We start from the raw sequence: 21523 nt of genomic DNA, 5'->3' as shown, positions 1-21523 counted from the left end.
AAAATGTTTCAAACTCATTGAAATGTATTACCAGCACTGGCTATATAGGCCAGGGGTTGTTAAACTGGGGACTGGAGACCCTCAGGGGTCCTCTAGAAGGTTCCAAGGGGTCCACAGAACATTTCAGAGGATAAAAAGACAAAACAAAAATGGATTAAGTCTACTGAACATTCTAACTGTTTAATTTCTAAAGGTTTATTGCCTTTCTTGCCGTATATGTGCTTTCCAGAATTGTATTTGTTTGCTTTGTATCGTTCTAGTGATTTTTTCCTACCTATAGTCCCCTTAATCTTGCTCACTGGACTTGTGAGTATTCTTAACGCATTATGCAAGCTGCTTACATTCATTTATTGTGAAAGTTGCTTGCTTATACAAATATATTTTTTATTTGAAAATCAATTTCCTCTTCAGGTTTATGCATCCAACATTAAGTATTTTAAGTTTGGAACAATATGTTGTATTTACAATGTCACACTTACTATTTATCTAACAGTTCAAATGTTTTTTCTTACATAAAAATATACAGATGTGTGGATTTTAGGAAGGGATTAATCATATTTGGGTTGCCCTTGGAATCATACATTTTAAAAACCCATGACTAGGCTACAGTATGTGACACAGAGGCGATTTCTTTAAGACTGCAAGGGAAACTCGATTTCCTTCTCATACATTCCCGCAGCGTCACAGTGCATTTCCCTGTTGAAGCCCAGCGTCCATTGACTTCAATCGGGCTGCTTTGAACGGTTTTTTTCAGCGCTTCGAAACTAGACGGTCATTGGATAAACGCTGCGATTATGTCCCGCCCACGGACGCTCAGCGTCTCTGGGGGAGTGAATGGGGAGTGGGCTGGCCCGGACTCCGAGCTTCTGCGTGTTGATTGGAGGGTCTGCATCTCCTTTTGACTGACAGCGATTCTGTACTATAAGGAATCACTGAAGCTATTCGCGCTCAGTCCCATCGCGGATTTCTCAAGTTCAGTCGAAATAAAAACTTCTGCAACCTATTTCTTTGATATTTGCTTGGCGAAATTGCTTGATTTTCATCATACATTTCACACAATTATACACCACATTCCTTGTTTCAGTTTTACAGAGTTTAATATTTTTTTAGATCGTTCATTCATTCACAGGGTAAAAGACCATTTTCTTGAAAAGGAACGTAGGGCAGAATTTACTTTTAAATAAATTGGCCAAAAATGAGCTTCCCCTCTCTGACAGACCAGTAGCCGCCACTTGTGACACTACGGTATACTCTTAACAAATAATTTTACTTAATTAACTAAAGACTGACTTTACTATACTTGTATTGTAAACAGTTCATAAATACAAGCACAGTAAACATGTTCAGCTGTATGAGGTCTGTAACAGTGCACTGGCGTTTATTGCGTTTTTTTGTCAGACTTTTTAAACAACTTCCGGTTCCGTGTTTAGGGTCAAATGCATAGGTCAAATGTGAAAAAAAAATCCGTGTGAAAATGGAAGGGGATGCAGCTCCCTCAAACATCTTGGGGGAAAGTAAAGCAGGATATGTCTTAAGTAATGTTGCCGAAGTCGTGGAGAGGATTTTGACATTTGTGCCAACTAAAAACCTCTTCCGGATAGCAAGGTAAATATTCTAGCTGACCTGTATGCTTTAGCCTGTTAGCTTTGAGCTAATTTATTAGAAGACCCCATTCAGTCCATCACAGGTTGAGCGGTGTTATAAGAACTCAGTTTATAATTTAACAGGACATTTGAACACACGTTTACGTTGTTGAGTGATGAGTTTGTTTCGATCTCACGGGTTCCGGTGTTCCTTCTCAAATGAGATGAACTAGAAAAGTTGTTGATGTAAGATCCGCATTGTTTTGAAGTGTGATGTTGTATTAATAACAATATTCGTCTGGGTGTCAGTTGTCACTCCTTATGCTCATAAATGTTTAACCATTCCTTTCAGCGGATCTGTTAAAAGTTTGTCTTAAATGTTTAAAATGCAAACACCCAGAGGTCCAGACTAAAAAAGTGAGTTCGATGAAGTACTCGCTCGGTACAGTTCATTAATAGTGTAGATTCTTATTGTACCTTTTAACAATACCATTACGAAACTATATTTTATAAATAGCAGACTACTATATAAAATAGAATGTCTAGTACAGTTTCTTTTGTTGTGATTTTGTAAGACTTTAATTTTGCCTGTTTGATAAATATCAAATGTTCTGTTGATTAAAAGGCTGTCACAATCGATTATTTATTTGGATGGTCAAGTAATCAGATATTTTTGATATTAATAAAAATGTAGCTAAATTAATTTAAAATATACAATTGAATCAATACAGTATCAAAAGCAAGTAATCTTATGGTTTTATGGAATAATACTGTTAAAAATAACCAATTTGATAGTATGTACATGCATATGGAAATTATTGATTTGTTAAAACAAAATGCTGTGATTTATCTTTATTTCCATATGAACTACCAGATGTACACAAGTCTGTCAACTCAAACCTAAAATAATCAATATCGATTTGTATGTTAATTCCGTTGTTTCCTTTTTTACCTTTTTTACCATAGTGTGTGCAGACTATGGAGGAATTGTGCACGCAGAGTCCTGAGGACGAGGCAGAGATTTACCTGGCTCTCCGCCTCTGGCTCATCCATATACAATGAGCATGTTTTGCTTAGAACTATGACACAAGACTTGGAGGTGTGATGGTATTTGCTGCTCTAGAAATGACAAGCACGCTCTTTCCAATTTGTTTAAATGTTTGTCTTTTGTCTGCCCCTCTTGCAGAATATCTGTATGCTGCCCCAGACCGCACTCTTAATGGTAAATCATGAGAACTTCAGTGGGTCAGTTAGTCACAGACACGGGAAGGGTAAGTTGCTTTATTACTTGTATAAAGAACCCTGTCAGTCATGATGAGGAGACTCACCTGTTCTCTTTGATCCTCCCTCAGCAGCCAGGAGGTGTGAGGATGAAGTAGAGTCAGATCCTGCTGAGAAGCTGAGACGCTTACTACCTAGCAGTTGTGACATAATGGGCATAGTCACGCCAGGAATTGTGGGTAAGACAAATTTTTCCCTCTTTCCCTGTGTCTTACCTTTACTGTGCTTGATTGCAATGTCAGTGCAATGGTTTAACTGTCTTTTTTTTGCTGTATACTATAGTGACCCCCAGTGGATCACCCAGCAGCCCCCCACAGGAGTATGAGGAGGGTGAAGCTGGCTTCAGTCTGCTTTTCCCTGCCATGGACGGGGTCACCATCCGGCCTTTCCACTTCTGCAAAAAGACCCTCAGTGAAACGGCAATGGAGGAAGCAGGTGAAGTGTTTAGAACGTTAGACAAGACTGTAACATTTAGACAACAGTAAAAAAAAGTATATGGTCATTAAGATTAAGAAATGTTTTTGAAAATCTCTTATGCTCACCAAGTCAGCATTTGCATAATCAAGAATACAGTTAAAATGGTTATATTGTGAAATATTGCACTTTTCTATTTTAATATATTTTAAAATTGTAATTTATATTTGGGATGCTAAGGCTGTATTTTAAGCAGCTATTACTCTAGTCTTCAGTGTCACATGATCCTTTAAAACCTGGGCTCATTAAACATTTCTTATCAGTGCTGAAAACAGCTGTGCTGCTTAACATTGTTGTGGAAACCGTAATACTTTTTTTCAGGATTCTTTAAAGAATAGAAAGTTTAAAATAACAGCATGTATATGAAACAGAATCTTTTGCAACAAGATGAGCATCTTTGTCACTTTTAATGTATCCTTGCTGAATATAAAGTCTTACAATATATAGAATTTGTAGTTTATATAGCCATTGAATTAGTTGAACGGTAAGTCATATCAAAATATTCTGTATTTAATTTCAGGGTTGATTAATAACCCTGATCTAAAGGTGGTGCTGCTGTTTGACTATGATACCTATAAATCTGGAGGTGGACGTTTTCTTAACAAGCTTCTGGAACCTCTTTCCCAAAGTAATGTACTTATTGTTGGAGGACAAGTTGAGGATGTCTTTTGCATTAACAGAACCTGGTAAGTAAAGAAAGTTCATGGTGAACTTGATTTTCGATTAGTCAAGTTATTTCCTATTTTTTTCTCATGTTTGTTTGTACAGTGTTTATGGTCAAGACTCAATACATTATATACAGGAATGATATACATTATACCTCTGCCCCCCCCTCAAGCGATCTTTCACATCTTATTTCCTCACATTACCCTATTGTCTCAGACATTACAAATGTAATCTCCATTAAATTCTACATACAATCTCTCTTTGCAGCTGTTCCCCCCGCTCTTTTGGGGCAGTAGGACTGACCTTCAGTGGCTCCAAGATCCAGGGTGCCTCGGTTCTGGTGGACCAGGACATAAACAGCCCAAAAGCAGCAGAAGCCACTATTCAGCGGCTGAAGGCTGCTAATATCCCAGAGAAAAACACCATGGGCTTCATGTTTGCTTGTGTGGGCCGTGGCCACAACATCTACAATAACCTGCATAATGTGGAGGCCGACGCATTTCGGAAGATCTTCTCCAATATTCCACTCTTGGGATTCTTTGGAAACGGGGAGATCGGCTGCGACCGTATTGTCAAAGAGAACTACACATTGAGCGAGACAGAGGCTGATGGACTACAACACTCTTTTACTACAGTCATGAGTCTGGTGCATTTTGGCTAACACAAACTCTTGCACCGTTAACTTGGCGTTTCAGGACAGACACCGGCTGCTTGTGTAAGATAACAGAGCAGGTCTGATGTTGATCAGGTTTAATCATTTTAGGTTCTTTTCCTTGATTTCTTGTCTTTACATCAGGATGTCAGAGAGACATTTAGTGTATTTTTGACGTCATATTTACAAGACTGACAAGTAAGAGCTACTGCTGTGAGTTAAAAGTGGTTGGTACAACTGTTTCAGCAGATTTGGCATCAAAAAACAAATCGGGGAAACAAAAAGTGAAAACCTTGCAATTTTTAGAGCATGTTATTTTGAAGTCTAGAAACACTGAAGTGTCCTCTTACTCCTTGGTTTGGTAAGGTCATTACTTTCAGAATGGTTGTGAAGAGCAAATGATTTAGTTTGATTGGCATGGTGCTTAACCTTGATTTCTGACTTCAGGTTTATAAGTGACTGTAGAGCAGAGCTGAAATCTGTCAGCTGATCAGATTTCTTGTGGGCTGGATGGCTCACTCAGGCCTTACATACAAATAATTTGTAGACGTATTCAGGCACAACTGTGATATAATGGCTAATGATGCAGCCATTCATCAACCTTGGTACAGATAATTGAAATTGCACCATCTTCACTTTTGATTTTACGTGTAAATATGTTCAGAATGATTGCTGACCCACTGTTTGACATAGACTACATAGCCACTTTAAATTGTCACGTGGGCATTCCATAGTAAGTGCCGGCGAAACTATAGGAAAAGTATTAACAGTGGACGGTAGTACATGATTAGTTTCTGTGACAGAGCGAGGAAAGCTTAACCTTATCTGTTCTTATCTATATACAGCTAAAATAGACTTGCAAGCAGTTTGAAATGCCCAGATTAGAGTAATAAAGGACAGAATTAAAAAACGAGAAATTTCTTTGTAATGTTTTTGTGTATTTACTCTGCCTGTTCTAATCAAAATCCTATAAAATTAAGCACGGTAATCCTCCATTTCTGTCCATTAGCTAAGTTCTTGTTTAAAGGTTAATCATTTATTCTGTACACTAGCTAAATAACAGTGTTTTCACATATATGTGAGATCTCAGAGGGCTGTTTCCCTGTGGAGATCTATTTGTTGCAATATTTAGAAGGTTGATTCGAACATTGCTGTTGCCAAATCTCTTTCCCCCCTCCCAGTTTTGTTCTTATCAGATACATAATACTTGGCTTTTGGTCTTGCCTTTGCTTTAAGGAAAATAGGTTTAACTTCTGTCATATATTTTTATGGCTGTGTTTTGAATTTTTTTTTCTTCACTGTCAAAATATCATAAGAATACATGTGCTGCTGGAAACCTTGTTCTGCTTATCCAGTTTTCAGCCCATGTCTGCATCTCACAGGTATATAATAATGTATATAATAAAATAAATGATGCTATCTGTCAATTAGTGTGGTTCAGTCTATGGACATTTTTTACTCAAGAATATGGAACATGAAAAAAGCCACAGTAATTGTTATTATTCATGAGTTCACACTTACAAATAAGTCGGATAAATTAAGTTGGTAAACGACGTACTTGGCGTGCTTTCCTGGGGGAGAGCTTGGTAATTTGCCCCGAACACAGAGTATTCTCTCTATTAAAAATAGGGAGAAATTAATTAGTCGCTCCCTCAGCGGCTGTATCAGAAACAACAGCTCCAGTATTTTCTCTTTTGAATGGCAGAATAAAATAACCAACACTATATAAGTTACATTAACATTTTAAAATCAAAATACGGTATAAAAAATTACTTTACTGGTCTGTAAAAATCTTATTTTTCCGGTAGGTGGCGCTCTCGTGCAACAGCACTTCAAAGCGATCAGTAGCCGCTTTTCCACTGTCAGTTGAGTCTTTTGGTAATTCCAGATAAAAATTACCGGTATGTATAGATAAAATCTAAATACCTAAACCATCTAGTTTTTCAAAGCAAATTGAGCATTTACTGTTCATTTACTGTTCAATTAATTATGAAAGTGATGAAAAGCCATTTCACACGAAAGCCATCTTGACAAAACACACATTGTTAGTAATGCAGATGCAGTTGATTCTCTAGTAGGCTAATTTCAGAAAGTTCTAGAATATTTTTCTTCTCCCCAAATTTGTCACTACCGAAACACAAATAATTTAATAAAAAGGCTTGTATATTGACCCATGGGCGTAGATTACGCGGGGGACGCGGGGGACGTGTCCCCCTCACTTTTAATAAAATGTATTTTCGTCCCCCGCACTTTTACTGGGTCTCACCGATCCTAGTCGACCCGCTCCGAGCAGGATTCGAACCGGTGTTACCCTGTGCGGGGGCGGACAAGTTAACAGGGACGCTAACGACAGCCTTCTCTAAACTCGGTTGATAGCGCGCTTCTTGAGGTCAGGGGCAAGTGTATTTACATAGAAACCAATGTGAATACATCAAGATTTAAATTCAGAGACAAAAAAATATCTATGCATGACCTGTAATTTTTTCCGAATCTTAATATGAGGAGGGCGCTCTCACAGAAAGTCCAAAAGTGGATTCGTAATACCCTGTCAAGCTGGAGCTGCAGCTGAAGGAAAACAATCGTTATGAGTGATGAAACGTGACGACGACAATCAGACGAGTGCGACAATATATGCTTTATGTGTGTTTTTCAAGTCATCTCGATGTAGGCTATTTATTGACAATAAAGTATCATATGAATAATGCAGCTTTTTTTAATGTTTAGTAGGCCCTATTCTGCTCACCACGGCTGCATTTATGTAATCGAAAATAGTTAAAACAGTAATATTTTGAACATTATTACAAATTAAAACCACTTTTTTTCCCTATGTGAATATATAGTAATTTATTCCTGTGATCAAAGCTGAATTTATCATCATTACTCCAGTCTTCAGTGTCACATGATCCTTCACTAATCATTCTCAGATGAGGATTTCACATAATCAAGAAACATTTATGATTATTATCTGTGTTGAAAACAGTTCCCAAAATGTTGTGGAAACCATGATAGCCTACATGTTATTTTTCAGGATTCTTTAATGAATAGAAAGTTCAATGGACAGCATTTATTTGCATTTATTAAATAAATTATCTAATTTGTAATATTAAAAATATCACTTGTGATCAATTTAATGCATGTCTGATCAATAAAAGTATTAATTTCTCTCTTTTTTAATTTTACCACAAATGTTTAGAAAATTAAGCATCACCATGAGCAGCACAACTGATAATAATCCTAAATGTGTGTTGATCATCAGATCCTCATATGGGAATGATTAAGGATCACTGAAGACTGGAGTAATGATGATAAATTCAGCTTTGATCACAGGAATAAATTACATTTTACTATATATTCACATAGAGAACAGATGAGTTACATCAGAATATATATATATTTTTTTACATTGCATAAAATCTATGGAGTCTTAATGCACAAGTGTTTGTAGTATATAAATCAATCATAAAATTGGCAAAAAAACAAAAAAAAAAGGAGAATAGGAGAATAATATTATAGATATTAATTATTGGTTATTGTTCAGCAGTGTATTTGATATCTTGCCCAATTAAAAGCAAGAGATGCGATAAATTATATTGGTCCAAAAAAAAAAAAAAAAATGGTATTACGACATTTCTGTCCCCCTCACTTCTGAAAAGATGGCTACGCCCCTGTATTGACCTAAAATGTTGTCTACATCTACCTTGTAAATTATGGTTTGTTATACTAGCCTATACTTAAAAGCTTTTATATGTAAATCAATAACAATTGGTTTGAATAAACACTATCATAACATCTTAGTTCAATATACTTTAATTTAACAGCCTACTTTATTTTGACAAAACCATAGATATCCATAATAAAGGCCAGATGTCTCGTGCGCGCTATTGGCCAATGGAGGTCGCCGTCCGCAACTTGCGGCCATCTTGTCACAGGCAGCTCGCTCACTCGTAACAGTGTGTTTTAATGGTGCATGTACTTTTAAATAACCATATCTTGCTCAATTTCCAACCGATTTTCAAACTGCTTCGTTTGTTATAAATGACAGAGATGTAGTTATGACACTACATACTTATGAATAATTATAACCATGGACTTTAATATGAAAGTAACATTGAACAGAACAGATGGGTGCAATGAACACACACACACACACACGGTATTTATGTTAAATCAATATATAGGCTACTAAAACTGTGTACCGAATGGCAACATGAGAAATTATATATATTTATACACATATACAGCTCTGAATTTTTCTTATCCTTATTATGGATATCTATGGACAAAACACCCCATGCTTCCGGCCTGACTGCACGTTTTCGGTATAGTGACTATACATCACATTACAGAATTTTAGCTCACATAAAACAGCATATCCTTCTAAAATACTAATGGTTGGCAGAACTGTACCCCCCAAACAAACGATTATAGCTTATATAACGATTATATTTTGTCATCAGAAATGTAGCGGTGTAGTTAAAACATACGCTGGACTAAAACATACTCTGTTGGGTATAGTGCATGAAAATGCAGGACACGTTGTTTTTTTACATAAAGTTTCATGATTTACAAATAAACAATTTTTTAACTTCACTTCATTAAAAAAAAAGCAAAAGGTTGTTTTAAAAGGATATTTAAAATTGCATATATTATTAAAATATAATTTAAGCTGAAATTTACGGGTTATGGTTAGGGGCAGCCATCTCTCAACTGAAAGTTAACAAATTATGTTTATTATATATATATATATATATATATATATATATATATATATATATATATATATATATATATATATATATATATATATATATAATATACACACACTCACCTAAAGGATTATTAGGAACACCATACTAATACTGTGTTTGACCCCCTTTCGCCTTCAGAACTGACTTAATTCTATGTGGCATTAATTCAACAAGGTGCTGAAAGCATTCTTTAGAAATGTTGGCCCATATTGATAGGATAGCATCTTGCAGTTGATGGAGATTTGTGAGATGCACATCCAGGGCACGAAGCTCCCATTCCACCACATCCCAAAGATGCTCTATTGGGCTGAGATCTGGTGACTGTGAGGGGCCATTTTAGTACAGTGAACTCATTATGTTCAAGAAACCAATTTGAAATGATTCGAGCTTTGTGACATGGTGCATTATCCTGCTGGAAGTAGCCATCAGAGGATGGGTACATGGTGGTCATAAAGGGATGGACATGGTCAGAAACAATGCTCAGGTAGGCCATGGCATTTAAATGATGCCCAATTGGCACCAAGCGGCCTAAAAAAAGTGTGCCAAGAAAACATCCCCCACACCATTACACCACCAGCAGCAGCCTGCACAGTGGTAACAAGGCATGATGGATCCATATTCTCATTCTGTTTATGCTAAATTCTGACTCTACCATCGGAATATCTCAACAGAAGTCGAGACTCATCAGACCGGGCAACATTTTTCCAGTCTTCAACTGTCCAATTTTGTTCAGCTTGTGCAAATTGTAGCCTCTTTTTCCTATTTGTAGTGGAGATGAGTGGCACCCGGTGGGGTCTTCTGCTGTTGTAGCCCATCCGCCTCTAGGTTGTGAGTGTTGTGGCTTTACAAATGCTTTGCTGCATACCTCGGTTGTAACGAGTGGAGTGGTTAAATCACCTTTCTTGCCCATTCTGACATTCAGTTTGGAGTTCAGGAGATTGTCTTGACCAGGACCACACCAAATAAATGCATTGAAGCAACTGCTATGTGATTGGTGGATTAGATAATTGCATTAATGAGAAATTGAACAGGCGTTCCTAATAACCCTTTAGGTGAATGTGTGTGTATATATATATATATATATATATATATATATATATATATATATATATATATATATATAGATAGATAGATAGATAGATAGATAGATAGATAGATAGATAGATAGATAGATAGATAGATAGATAGATAGATAGATAGATAGATAGATAGATAGATAGATAGATATTAAGCTTACAGATATTTTAAACATCATTGTGGGATTCAATTTTAATACTTAAATGCTTTTTTAAATAATTTTTTTTGGTTGCGGGACAACAGTTTGCTCCAGTTATGAATTGCTTATTACATCAATGCAGTGAGCTTCACAACAGACAAGCCATGTCAATGGCAAGCTGTTTACTGTTTCTGCGGTTAGGTAGCCTGGTAGCCTGGAGCAGGTCTCGGTCGAGGCAGTGGCTAGAAAGTGGATTGCCCCAGGACTAATGCAAACTGAAGGCATTTAGGGTTGCAGAACAAATCTCTCAGTTCCTCACTAATTCCCATGGCTACACTGGCACAGGAGGTGAATGCCTCTTACAGGTAAAGAGTGGGTTATTTCAAAGTCCCTTCACCACAAAAAGAGTAAAAACATCTGTTTACCTCCTAACAATCTCTTTGGTCACATTCTATACACACTGCCACTCAAGAAGGCCCCTGTGGAATTGTGGTAAATCTGACTTTCAGGAACAAACACAGCATTTTGGAGGAACATGGCTTCTCGATGTGCACTAAAAGTGTGGATCTGTTGGGGTGTAGGTGTTTTCAAACCTGTACATTGTCACCTCAGGGCTGTTGGAGTAAAGGCATTCAGCCTCACTTTAAGACTCTTTCCCTGTTGAGAGCAGACTCAGAAACGAGACAGACAGACCTGAGCTTTGGGACCATTGTCTTAAAGAGCAATGTTTTGTAGGTCGCGCACAGGGGTGGGCCACTTTGCTCAGAGTTAGATATCCCAAGTGTGCGAAATTTAGTCAGACATTTTATAGAGGAAAAACAAAAAATGGGGGTAGAATGTCTTGAAAGCAGAGGATATAGACACAGTAATATACATAGGCAATAGAATATGTAATATATGTATTATGTATATATCCTCATCTGTCCTGTATAAATATTACCCCAAAAATTAAAAGAATCCCATGATATCAATCATTTTAAAACTGTAAAAAGGTCACTGCCTTACATTAAGTACATTCAATTTGGCTGCACCTAAATTACATTAAACTGACTTCGAGTTGAATATTGCATAGGCTAACTTATTAAAAAAAGTTGACAAATGCTTCACTTATTTTGATGAGTTATTGTAAAAACATTTTGTCATGACTTATTGATCATATGATGTTTTCATTTTTTAGTTTGTAATATTTCTAAATAAAATAGTAATGTTAATGACATGTTTGTTCTTGCATCACATCCACCATGACCTGAAAAGGCTCAGCTCCATTATTATTCGAGGAGCTGTCACAACATAAGCATGGCTGGATTTTCTTTGATGAGCGTCATGCTAATTAGCTATTATTAATTCAACACAATTTTGTTGTGAATTAAATGTATTCAAATATTTACGCATGCTTGTTAATTTAATGCAAGTCAGACACACAAAAATATGACATGCTAGTGTGACAAACTATTGATAATGGAAGATTAATGAAGATTGATACTATTTGTTCTTTTGCCAAGCCATTAAGTCAGTCATAAGTATTCATTACTATACTATCAATATATCTACAAAATAATTTCAATTAACTGTTACTGTGTTCTCATTCAGTTACAGAAAAACACAATTAAGGTGCTATCTATCTATCTATCTATCTATCTATCTATCTATCTATCTATCTATCTATCTATCTATCTATCTATCTATCTATCTATCTATCTATCTATCTATCTATCTATCTATCTATCTATCTATCTATCTGTCTGTCTGTCTGTCTGTCTGTCTGTCTGTCTGTCTGTCTGTCTGTCAGTCTGTCTGTCTGTCTGTCTATCTATCTATCTATCTATATTTGTATTTATAAATTATATTACTAGGCCTACATATTTATATACATTTTCAAATGTTATTTAAGTATGTTAAATAATAGATTTTTGGAAGATCCTCAAAAGCATTAAATAAATGATAAAGAATTGCATTGTCGGGTTGTCAGTTCTCTTGAATATCAAAAGTATTTAAAAAGTGCCATCAGACCCACATGCATGGACACCTCACACTCTGAATCCACTTCTCGAATGAATGCAATGCCTCAATAATTCAGCAGAGCTACATTACCATTGGGTGGAATAATGGACAGTTGAGAATTCACAGGGGAGACAATCTACATGTTTCGTCTGACTACCTCTGCTCTGTCCCTGGGTCATTCAAGTGTTTGTGGTTTCTGACCAAACTTTTCTTAGCTGGCCTCGTGCTTCTAGTCGCCCCCACAAAGTGCAAAAACCAGAGCAGTATTCAAACAGCTTTTTAAAAAAACACACCATATCATGACGTTTTGACAAAAGTCGAAGAGATGCTGTTGTCTGCAACTAAACCAATTGATCATGAACCAATGATCATAATTTTTATTACAAATGCCTTTGCAGGAAAAGTCTTGTCGTACTCGGTAGCTGCGCTTTTATAAATCCTCATATCATATCAGGTCTCGTTTCTGTTTGAAGAAGACAGGTCCTGAAACTACCTCTGAGATACTTTTGACACTGATGGAGGGAGACAGTAAGTTGGGGTAACAATGAAAGGGTTGAGTGCAGATATATGTGAGTGTTTCTGCTCTGACCATTAGACACTGAACTCAATAATTCAGAACTTTCATAACCAGTGCACTTGAACTGTGACTTTAAATCATAGTAACATTGCAAGACCACAATCAAAAATCCCCTTATTATGTAAATTATTTTGCAAAGAGACCAGGGTGACAAATAGAGAGATTAGGTATCACTCAATGGGAATATCCTTTCCTCAAGGAATAATACCACACTGTCACGAACGACCGGATTACACTCAGAAAAATATTACACATTGCATGAGAGATATTCAAAGTGATAAAAGTATTAAACAAAAGACTGAACCTATCACTTTAGACATTGAATTCATGATGTTGAGAATTCTTTTGTCTATGAAAATCACTCTGGATCTTTATTTTTAAGTTTTCATATAACAAACAGAGATCATCAGCAGGCACCAATTCATATAAAGCCAGTCGTGATCAAATAATTTGATGTGTATACTTGCATTTCATGTCTCCAAGAAAGGTTTTGCCTTTAAATCAATTCCAAAATGAGAATTTTGAAAAGCTTTGATGTTTACAGAGAACAATGATAATGCTGACAATGCTGCTGTAACATTTATTCCTTTGTGGTCAATACATTTGCTGAATTCTCTATACTGAGCATCTGGATTCATAGCAAAATCAATACATAAGTTACACGAACAACAATATTGCTGTGTTGTATCATTGAATATAGTCAAATGGCCACATCTAATCCCAAACCATCTTTCAAAGAGATATGAGCCAGGAGAAAAACGCAAATAAATTATACATCATATTTTAAAAAGCTTCTCGGGTTTCTTTTTGAAAACATTCTTCTTAAGTGCATGGCACCCTAGTGAAGTGAAATTGCTCGGTAGAAGACATCTACTCCAGAGACTGTTACCATGGCTACAGAGGAGTTTTAACACTTCACATTTACATAAAAGTTTTCCGCTGGATGGAGCAGGATTTTATCCTACTTTCTGTAGAAGTGGGTCAGTCACAAAGAGCAAAACCGGGAGACTAGGAGAGCTGGATTTAAACTGACCAGGAGAATAAGATGTGATTCAAACACACTTGGTTAAGAAAACCAATGAACCAGTGAGAGAGTGAAAAATATATAGAGCAAATTACAAATTACTGAAATGTGAAAAACTGTATTATATATATAACTTTTATATAAAATGTTATACACTGTAGGCTGTACACTGTAAAAAAAAAAAAAAAAAAAAAAAATCAAGTCTGCAATTGAAAATGTTCTAATGACTGATCACATCTAAATTTTTCAGTTGGCCAAAGAAAATATCACTAGAAAATGTTCATTTCGAGTGTAGGAAAACTTTTGTAATCGTATCACATTTAGCCTAGCCTATATAGGCTAATAATTCTTATAAATACCCAGTTCAGTCATAAAACTTTAACGTGTCTCACTTCTATCAGGGCCCGTCGGCGTCACTTTTTTCACGCACAGGGTCCTTTTTTTCAACGCGCAGACTCATAAAAATGCGTATAAATAGTACGAGTGTGCAATATTGTGGAATGTATACGCCAAAACTCATTTTGGCGTGTCTATGGCACGCTGTTTTTCGCGTGCATATGATACGCATTTTATGGCGTATTATACATACGACCCCCCCCCCCCCCCCACACACACACACACACACACACTACCCTAAACCTACCCAAGCGCGTGTCATATACGCCATAAAGTGCGTATCATATGCACGCGAAAAACAGCGTATCATATGCACGTAGACATTGCACACTCGTACTATTTATACGCATTTATGTGTGATCGGGTTGCATATGCAGATGCTTTGGGCATGGTTATCGTCATGAAACAAAACTAATGGGTTATGATATTTTGCATTATGACACGGAATGATTCTCAATTTAATCAGCCAGCATAATTACATGTATTTATTTATTTATTTTACACTATTCAGACACGTTTGAAGAGGTAACCCAACCCCCATTCTGGAACATTGTGTGTATTATACAAAACAGGATATAACAGGCAGATACAAATGCAGCCACAATTCAGAAATATTCCAAGTGTTCCGAGGTCAGATTGCTTTGTGTGAAGAAAATCCCAAAAGCGATCAGGTCGAGTCCCTCCGCCGAAGATCATGAGCACATTAAAAAAGTGCTGCCCGAAGAAACGATAATGAACAATTGCGCCATTGAGTCAGCTTTGGTTGCAAAATGTCATTGGCTCTCGTGTCAAAGAGTCGGTGTATCATTTGAATGAGATATGTATGGCTGAGTGGAGTATGTGCCTTCATGGAGCGGTGGGTTGGTTCATCATTTCAGCAACTACAACATTAAAATCAACTCTGTTCTTCACATATTGGGACTTCAAAAGACTTGGAATGCAACAGGAGCTAATACTAACTGTTATTATATTAGGCTATGAATCATAAAGGCTATGAATCATATTATATTCAAATTACAAATAGCCTACATAAAAAATAAAATATATAATGTATTATAATAATTAGGGATGTCAATCGATTAAATATTGAATAATCTTTTAATATTTAATATTAATATTTTAATTGCATGATTGTCATGAGTTAACCCACGATTATTCACAATTTAATCACACATTTTTATAAGTTGTAAATATATCTTAAATTAAGTTTGAATTAACTTTTTAATACTTTAATCAACATGGGTATGGACAAATATGCATTCTTTATGCAAATGTAGGCCTATGTTTATTATTAGTGAAACCATACTTATTCAATAATAATCAATAATACAGCATGCAGACTAGACATGTATCAAAGGTAATAGATGTTTATCAAAGAACTTGTTTGTGTCTCTTAAGCCTAAGCTAAAAAAATTCAGAATAAGTTTCTCTCATTTTCAAAAAGGGAGTTTTTAGACTGGCAGTGGTAACCTGGGAGCGCACCAAAACCACACCATATACCTGGAGGAGGTGCGGCCCCTTTAAGTGATGCGCGTTCCCTATAAACTGCCGGTATTGTGTGTATGTGATAACTGCCGCGATTCACGCCAACAGTGAGAGAAACGGGAATGCTCTTGTTCAGAAAAGTACTAACCTGCATATTGTTTTAGCCGATTGTAATGTATTTAGTTAAATAAATCACATGTAGCCTACTGTAAGTGCTGTAAATGATTTACTGCAGAGCATTGCGCTTGGACTGCAGAGAATTTGCTCGGCGTAAAAACCTGGAGTCTAATAAAAGTTAAAAAAAGAAAATATGTTAGCTTGTAGGCAATAACTGCACTTTTGGTTTAGAATAGGCTAGTATTATTAATGTTAACCATTTTCTTTCCCTATTAATATTTGTTTCTGCATCCTTTACATGGCTTTTCTTAATGTCTCCATCTACGGGCTAGGCAACGGATCAAACAGAAAATGTGCGCTGCGTTAATCGCGCATTAATACATTTAGTACCATTAAAATGAATTAACACATTAATGCAAATTCATACTTTGACAACCCTAATAATAATGTATGGATAGACAGACAGACAGACAGACAGACAGACAGACAGACAGACAGACAGACAGACAGACAGACAGACAGACAGACAGACAGACAGACAGACAGATAGATAGATAGATAGATAGATAGATAGATAGATAGATAGATAGATAGATAGATAGATAGATAGATAGATAGATAGATAGATAGATAGATAGATAGATAGATAGATAGATAGATAGATAGATAGATATTTTGCAGGTAGCCTATTAAGCACTTTGTTTTAAATAGGCCTATTACATTTATTAACATCAACATTCTTTAACAGGAAAAGAGAAAATTAAAGATGAGCCTGCAAACAAGATTATATATAAAACTATAATACTTGCACTATAAAAAGTTGTAACCTGCCGTGTTACCTTTTTTTTTTTGACTTGATTAACCCATAAAAAATACTTTTGTTGGTTATATGCATTTAAGTTAATTCAGCAATATGAAATAATATTTTGACCTAAATAATTAATTTAGATGTTATCATTTTTAGTTTAAAAATGGAACCTGTTGTTCCAGAAAAATATTATATTACGCAGCTAAATGTTATATATTAAGGCATTCGTTGTAACAGTTTTTTAGGTTTAACCATGTGAACTTTGTGACCACACAATAAACTATCTGAAGGGAATACATACAAAATGGACCCACATTAAAGAGTTTAACTTCACTGATCATGCAGGACGGATTCTTAGAGCACTCTAACAAAACCAGCTCTACTCTAATCACCCATACATAGGGCATGGGTGGGGGTAAGGGATCGGAGCCCGGCAGCACTTCCCTGTGCCCCTCCTGGGAGCCGCCCATCAGCTGCGCTCAGCTAAATGCACTCACATATGAATATTTCAGTGCCATTTAATGCTCCTGCTGCAGCCCCAGAGGAGCCCAGCATCAATTTGTGAACATGCCGTTAAAAGCCAGGACGTATAATCCAGAGTGAGAGCTGCTCTCCTCCCCACCAGGCCTTTAGTCCCCAGCTACTAGTGAACAGCTTTGGCAACTTTCTCCTGCCAAACTCTGCTGACTTCCCCCACCCCGGTTTAAAAATATATGTATATCTGAGTGAAGAGGTAGACAAATGGTCTTGTCATTTGCCCCCGGTTGGTCAGTTTTCCCAGAGCGCTTGTTGCTGTGCAGTCTGCTGGCAGTGGAGAGGGCAGTGATAGTCTGTTCATCTTCTGGCCCCATGGTGCTGCTGTAACGCTCACATGGAGCAGGACAGCGAGGTTAAAATAGCCGTCTGCCTGCCCACCAGTCCCATGGGCACCTGAAGCAGAAATTGCTACACTGAGATATACACACACACCTCATTGTTCACTTGTCAGGTGTGAAAACATGAGCACTCCTCACCTCATTAAACAGCTGGAATCCTAATCAATCCTAATCTAACCATGAGTAGAGAGCACAATGAAAATGATCATTGCTGGTATACTGCAACCTTACAGCACACTGAACAAGGCTTCTGATGAGCATTTGCTTAAATGCACAATTAAGACAATTTCATAATGGTGCCACTATTCTGAAATACAAATGCTTTATTTTTATTTTTTTTGCAGTATGAAAAATTAGTGAAACTTAATCATTATTAGAAATTCTCCAAATGTGTACAAACACACAGGAAATGTTCCATGGATTCCACGAGTATAGCCTACATACTGTACATAACAAGACATACTGTATAAAATAATATAAAGATAAATTAAGTATTAAGGATATTTAATTAAGTATATTTAAATAAGTATGTAACAACATTATTAAGTAAACTACACATAAATATTATGTAACAGTGACAAATTCAAATGGTTTGTATTACTTAAAGAAATGTTGTCAGCTTTACTTGACATTCTTTTGTTCATGTAACTAAATTGTTATTTGTTATTTATGGTATACTGGAAAACAATGATAAGCATTTAGTAAACACCACACTGTAAAAAAAGTCAGTAAAAATAGCACAATTTAAAAATGAAAGAATTTTTCAGAAAATCTTTGTGTGTGTGTGTGTGTGTGTGTGTGTGTGTGTGTGTGTGTGTGTGTGTGTGTGTGTGTGTGTGTGTGTGTGTTTCGAAATTTCAATAAAATTACTGGATAATGTCCTAGCAGAATTTTTTTTTTTTTTTTTTGCAACAGTGAATGCAGAGTAAATATTTACAGTGTTGTTGACCCTTCTTCTTTATAACCTCTGCAATTCGCTCTGGCGTGCTGGATATCAGCTTCTGGGCCAAATCCTGAAAGATGCTGATCCATTCTTGTCGTATAAGTGCTCAGAGTTGATCACAATTTGTGGACCGCTGCTTGTCCACTAGCTTTTTGAAGATTGAAAATCTGGGGAGTTGCCTGGCCATGAATCCAAACTTTCAATGTAATAATCTCCAACCCACTTCATTATCACTCTTGCCTTGTGATATGGTGCTCCACTATGCTGGAAAATGCTCCGATCATCACCAAATTGCTCCTGGATCGTTGGGAGAATATGCTCTTGAGGGATGTTTTGATAGCATTTTTTATTCATGACAGTGTTTTTGGGCAAAATTGTGAGAGTCCACTCCCTTGGATGAAAAGCAACTACATAGTATATGCATGGTCTCAGAATGCTTCACTGTTGGTAACACACAGAACTTAAGTGTTAACCTTTTTTTTTCTCTCCAAACTATCCATTTTCCAGATGTCCAAAACAGTCAGAAAGGGCAAAACACTTTTGTGCCAGCCTTCTACTCTCCAATCCTTGTATTTCCTGCAGAATTTGAATCTGTCTTTGATGTTTATTTTCTTGGAGAGAAATGGATTTATACCCTTCATGACACCAGGCTGTTGTCCTGGCCTCGCCATATATGCAGGTGCAATCACTGCTGTCAGTACTGAGCAAGCTGTGCACTAGGGGTGACATGATTCCATAGCAGATTCCTCTGGATGAGTCCTGGCACTTGCTGGAACTCTGGGCCATCCTGAAGAGTTCTTTGCTGCATTGAACCTCTCTCCCTAGAAGTTTGGCCGTACATTTTTAACACATTACCCATTTTACTCCACTACATTTTTATCAAGGTCAATATCAAAGTCAAAAGTCGTTGCTGTAGCAGTTTGTACTTAAAAAGTAAAGTTTCAGTTTTCAGAAAAGATTAGTCTAAGTTGACATACACTCCATGCATGTTTCATAAAATGTTAAAAAATGTAAATGTCTGGGAGAAAGAGGAGAGTAAACATTTGGGAGAATATTGGATGTTTATCAGAGTATATGGTCCATGCATTCGGTCTAAAAGTGACAGCAGCTTTGTAACTTTAGTATTCAAGTTTAAGGTAGTTTTATGCTAGCATGTCACTCAAGCTTTTATTTAAATTGCAATGATTAGAAATGCATCTGTTCACTCTGCAGAATAAACTAAATCAACACCAAAACATTGAAGCAGCAAACTTTACATAACACAAAACGAGTCACTGCCAGTTATTTTGGCCACAGCTGTATATTGTGAACAATTGATTTTTTGTTGTTGTTATAAACCTGCATTAACTGGTCGTGACATTTTATTTGAATATCCATTAAAAAATGTGCAAGCCTGAAAATCAAGCCTGAAAAAAAATGTGCAAGCCTAAGGTTGTTTGATGCAACAGGACAACAACTCAAAGCACAAGAGTACATCAACAGCATAAAGCTTAAGAGAATTAAGTGCACAGTTGTGCAGGTCTGAAGGAAACGGGTATTTCTACCAAAAGAGTTATTATATGCGTTCACATATTTTCCCCACCCTGCACTGTGAATGTTCACATCGTGTTCAAATAGAATTGTCTGTGTGTTTAAACGGACATGTTTCTACTATTTTGAGATGACATCAAATCTTAAAACCACTTTATGCAGAAATGAAAGGGTTTACAACATATTCCTGCAACTGCATCTGAAAGGAGTTTGGGAAATAACCCTTGGGAAATAAAGTATTGGACTAATAAAGAATGAGGAGTGAATATAAAGTTTTTCTTGGTGGTCCGCAGAGGAGCTGTTACCTTCAATTAGAGTGACAGAAATATTTGTTACAGCTCTTAATGAATGTGCAAGAGCTGTTCTGTGTTGGCAGGGGCAGAGACACAAGCATTTGTAAAGTAAAAGGCCAGACTGACAGCAACACTGTTATGATAATGATGGCACTGCTTCCTCAGCCAACAATGCAGAAATGCCCTAAGGCAGCAATCAAAAATTAATACTAATTATTATGTGAATGCTGCATTAAATCAGACATGTGTTGAATTATATATAAGCAACATGATTCTACTTTCAGAGGAGCATGCATGAAGACCTGTTTTTCCCCACCAGTGTTATTCTGAGTCCATAAGCCGTTTATATTAAAAAAGTTTTATTGAATCAAAGACAAAAAATAGGAAACACATAAAATAAAACTTGTTGTCCAAAAATGACAAGCAAACAAGAATGACCTTTAATAATAATCATTACTTATAGCGTGATTTATTTATTTTCGTTCAAAATTGTGTGCATTGAATTCTGATTGTGGTTTTGGCACATGGAGCTGTTCTGGGGCTGACTGGACACACAGCACTTTAAGTCTCATTTCTGATGAGAGCAGTAAATAATTTAGGGCTTAAAGCTGCCATTAGCCACACTTAAACTCTGCTAATGCAGACCCCTGACAGCTGGCCTATCCCCATTGGATGGGGCCCAGGATCAAACAGTTCTGAACGAAATAATGGGCCATGGTAAAGCACAGAATCTGTCAATAGGCATGTTGTTTTTGATTTCTGCATGTTTGTTGGTTGCGCCGTGGTATTCCCATTACACAAGAATGCATTTATTGTTTACATGCATGTGCACATTAAGAATTTATTAGAAAGGT

General features: G+C 36.5%; 1 protein-coding gene across 2 annotated transcripts; it reads left to right on the top strand.

Annotated features, from left to right (window-relative positions):
* The first annotated feature begins 1449 nt into the window (after nucleotides 1-1449).
* On the top strand, nucleotides 1450-6083 carry fbxo22 (F-box protein 22). Of its 2 annotated transcripts, none has more exons than XM_067442123.1 (7): nucleotides 1450-1605; nucleotides 2550-2682; nucleotides 2770-2854; nucleotides 2939-3043; nucleotides 3147-3299; nucleotides 3859-4024; nucleotides 4272-6083. In XM_067442123.1, exons 1-7 carry the CDS (start codon nucleotides 1475-1477, stop codon nucleotides 4663-4665), a joined length of 1167 nt encoding a protein of 388 aa, XP_067298224.1. In that variant the 5' UTR covers nucleotides 1450-1474; the 3' UTR covers nucleotides 4666-6083. The 2 variants fall into 2 exon arrangements, with proteins under 2 accessions (XP_067298224.1, XP_067298216.1); XM_067442115.1 differs by having other exon boundaries at nucleotides 2936-3043.
* Nucleotides 6084-21523: the final 15440 nt, after the last annotated feature.

This window comes from Pseudorasbora parva, chromosome 1, assembly GCF_024679245.1.
Source record: "Pseudorasbora parva isolate DD20220531a chromosome 1, ASM2467924v1, whole genome shotgun sequence".
Taxonomy (NCBI): Eukaryota; Metazoa; Chordata; class Actinopteri; order Cypriniformes; family Gobionidae; genus Pseudorasbora; species Pseudorasbora parva.
Note: the sequence above shows the minus strand (reverse complement) of the source record. Positions and strands in the feature narration are given on the sequence as shown.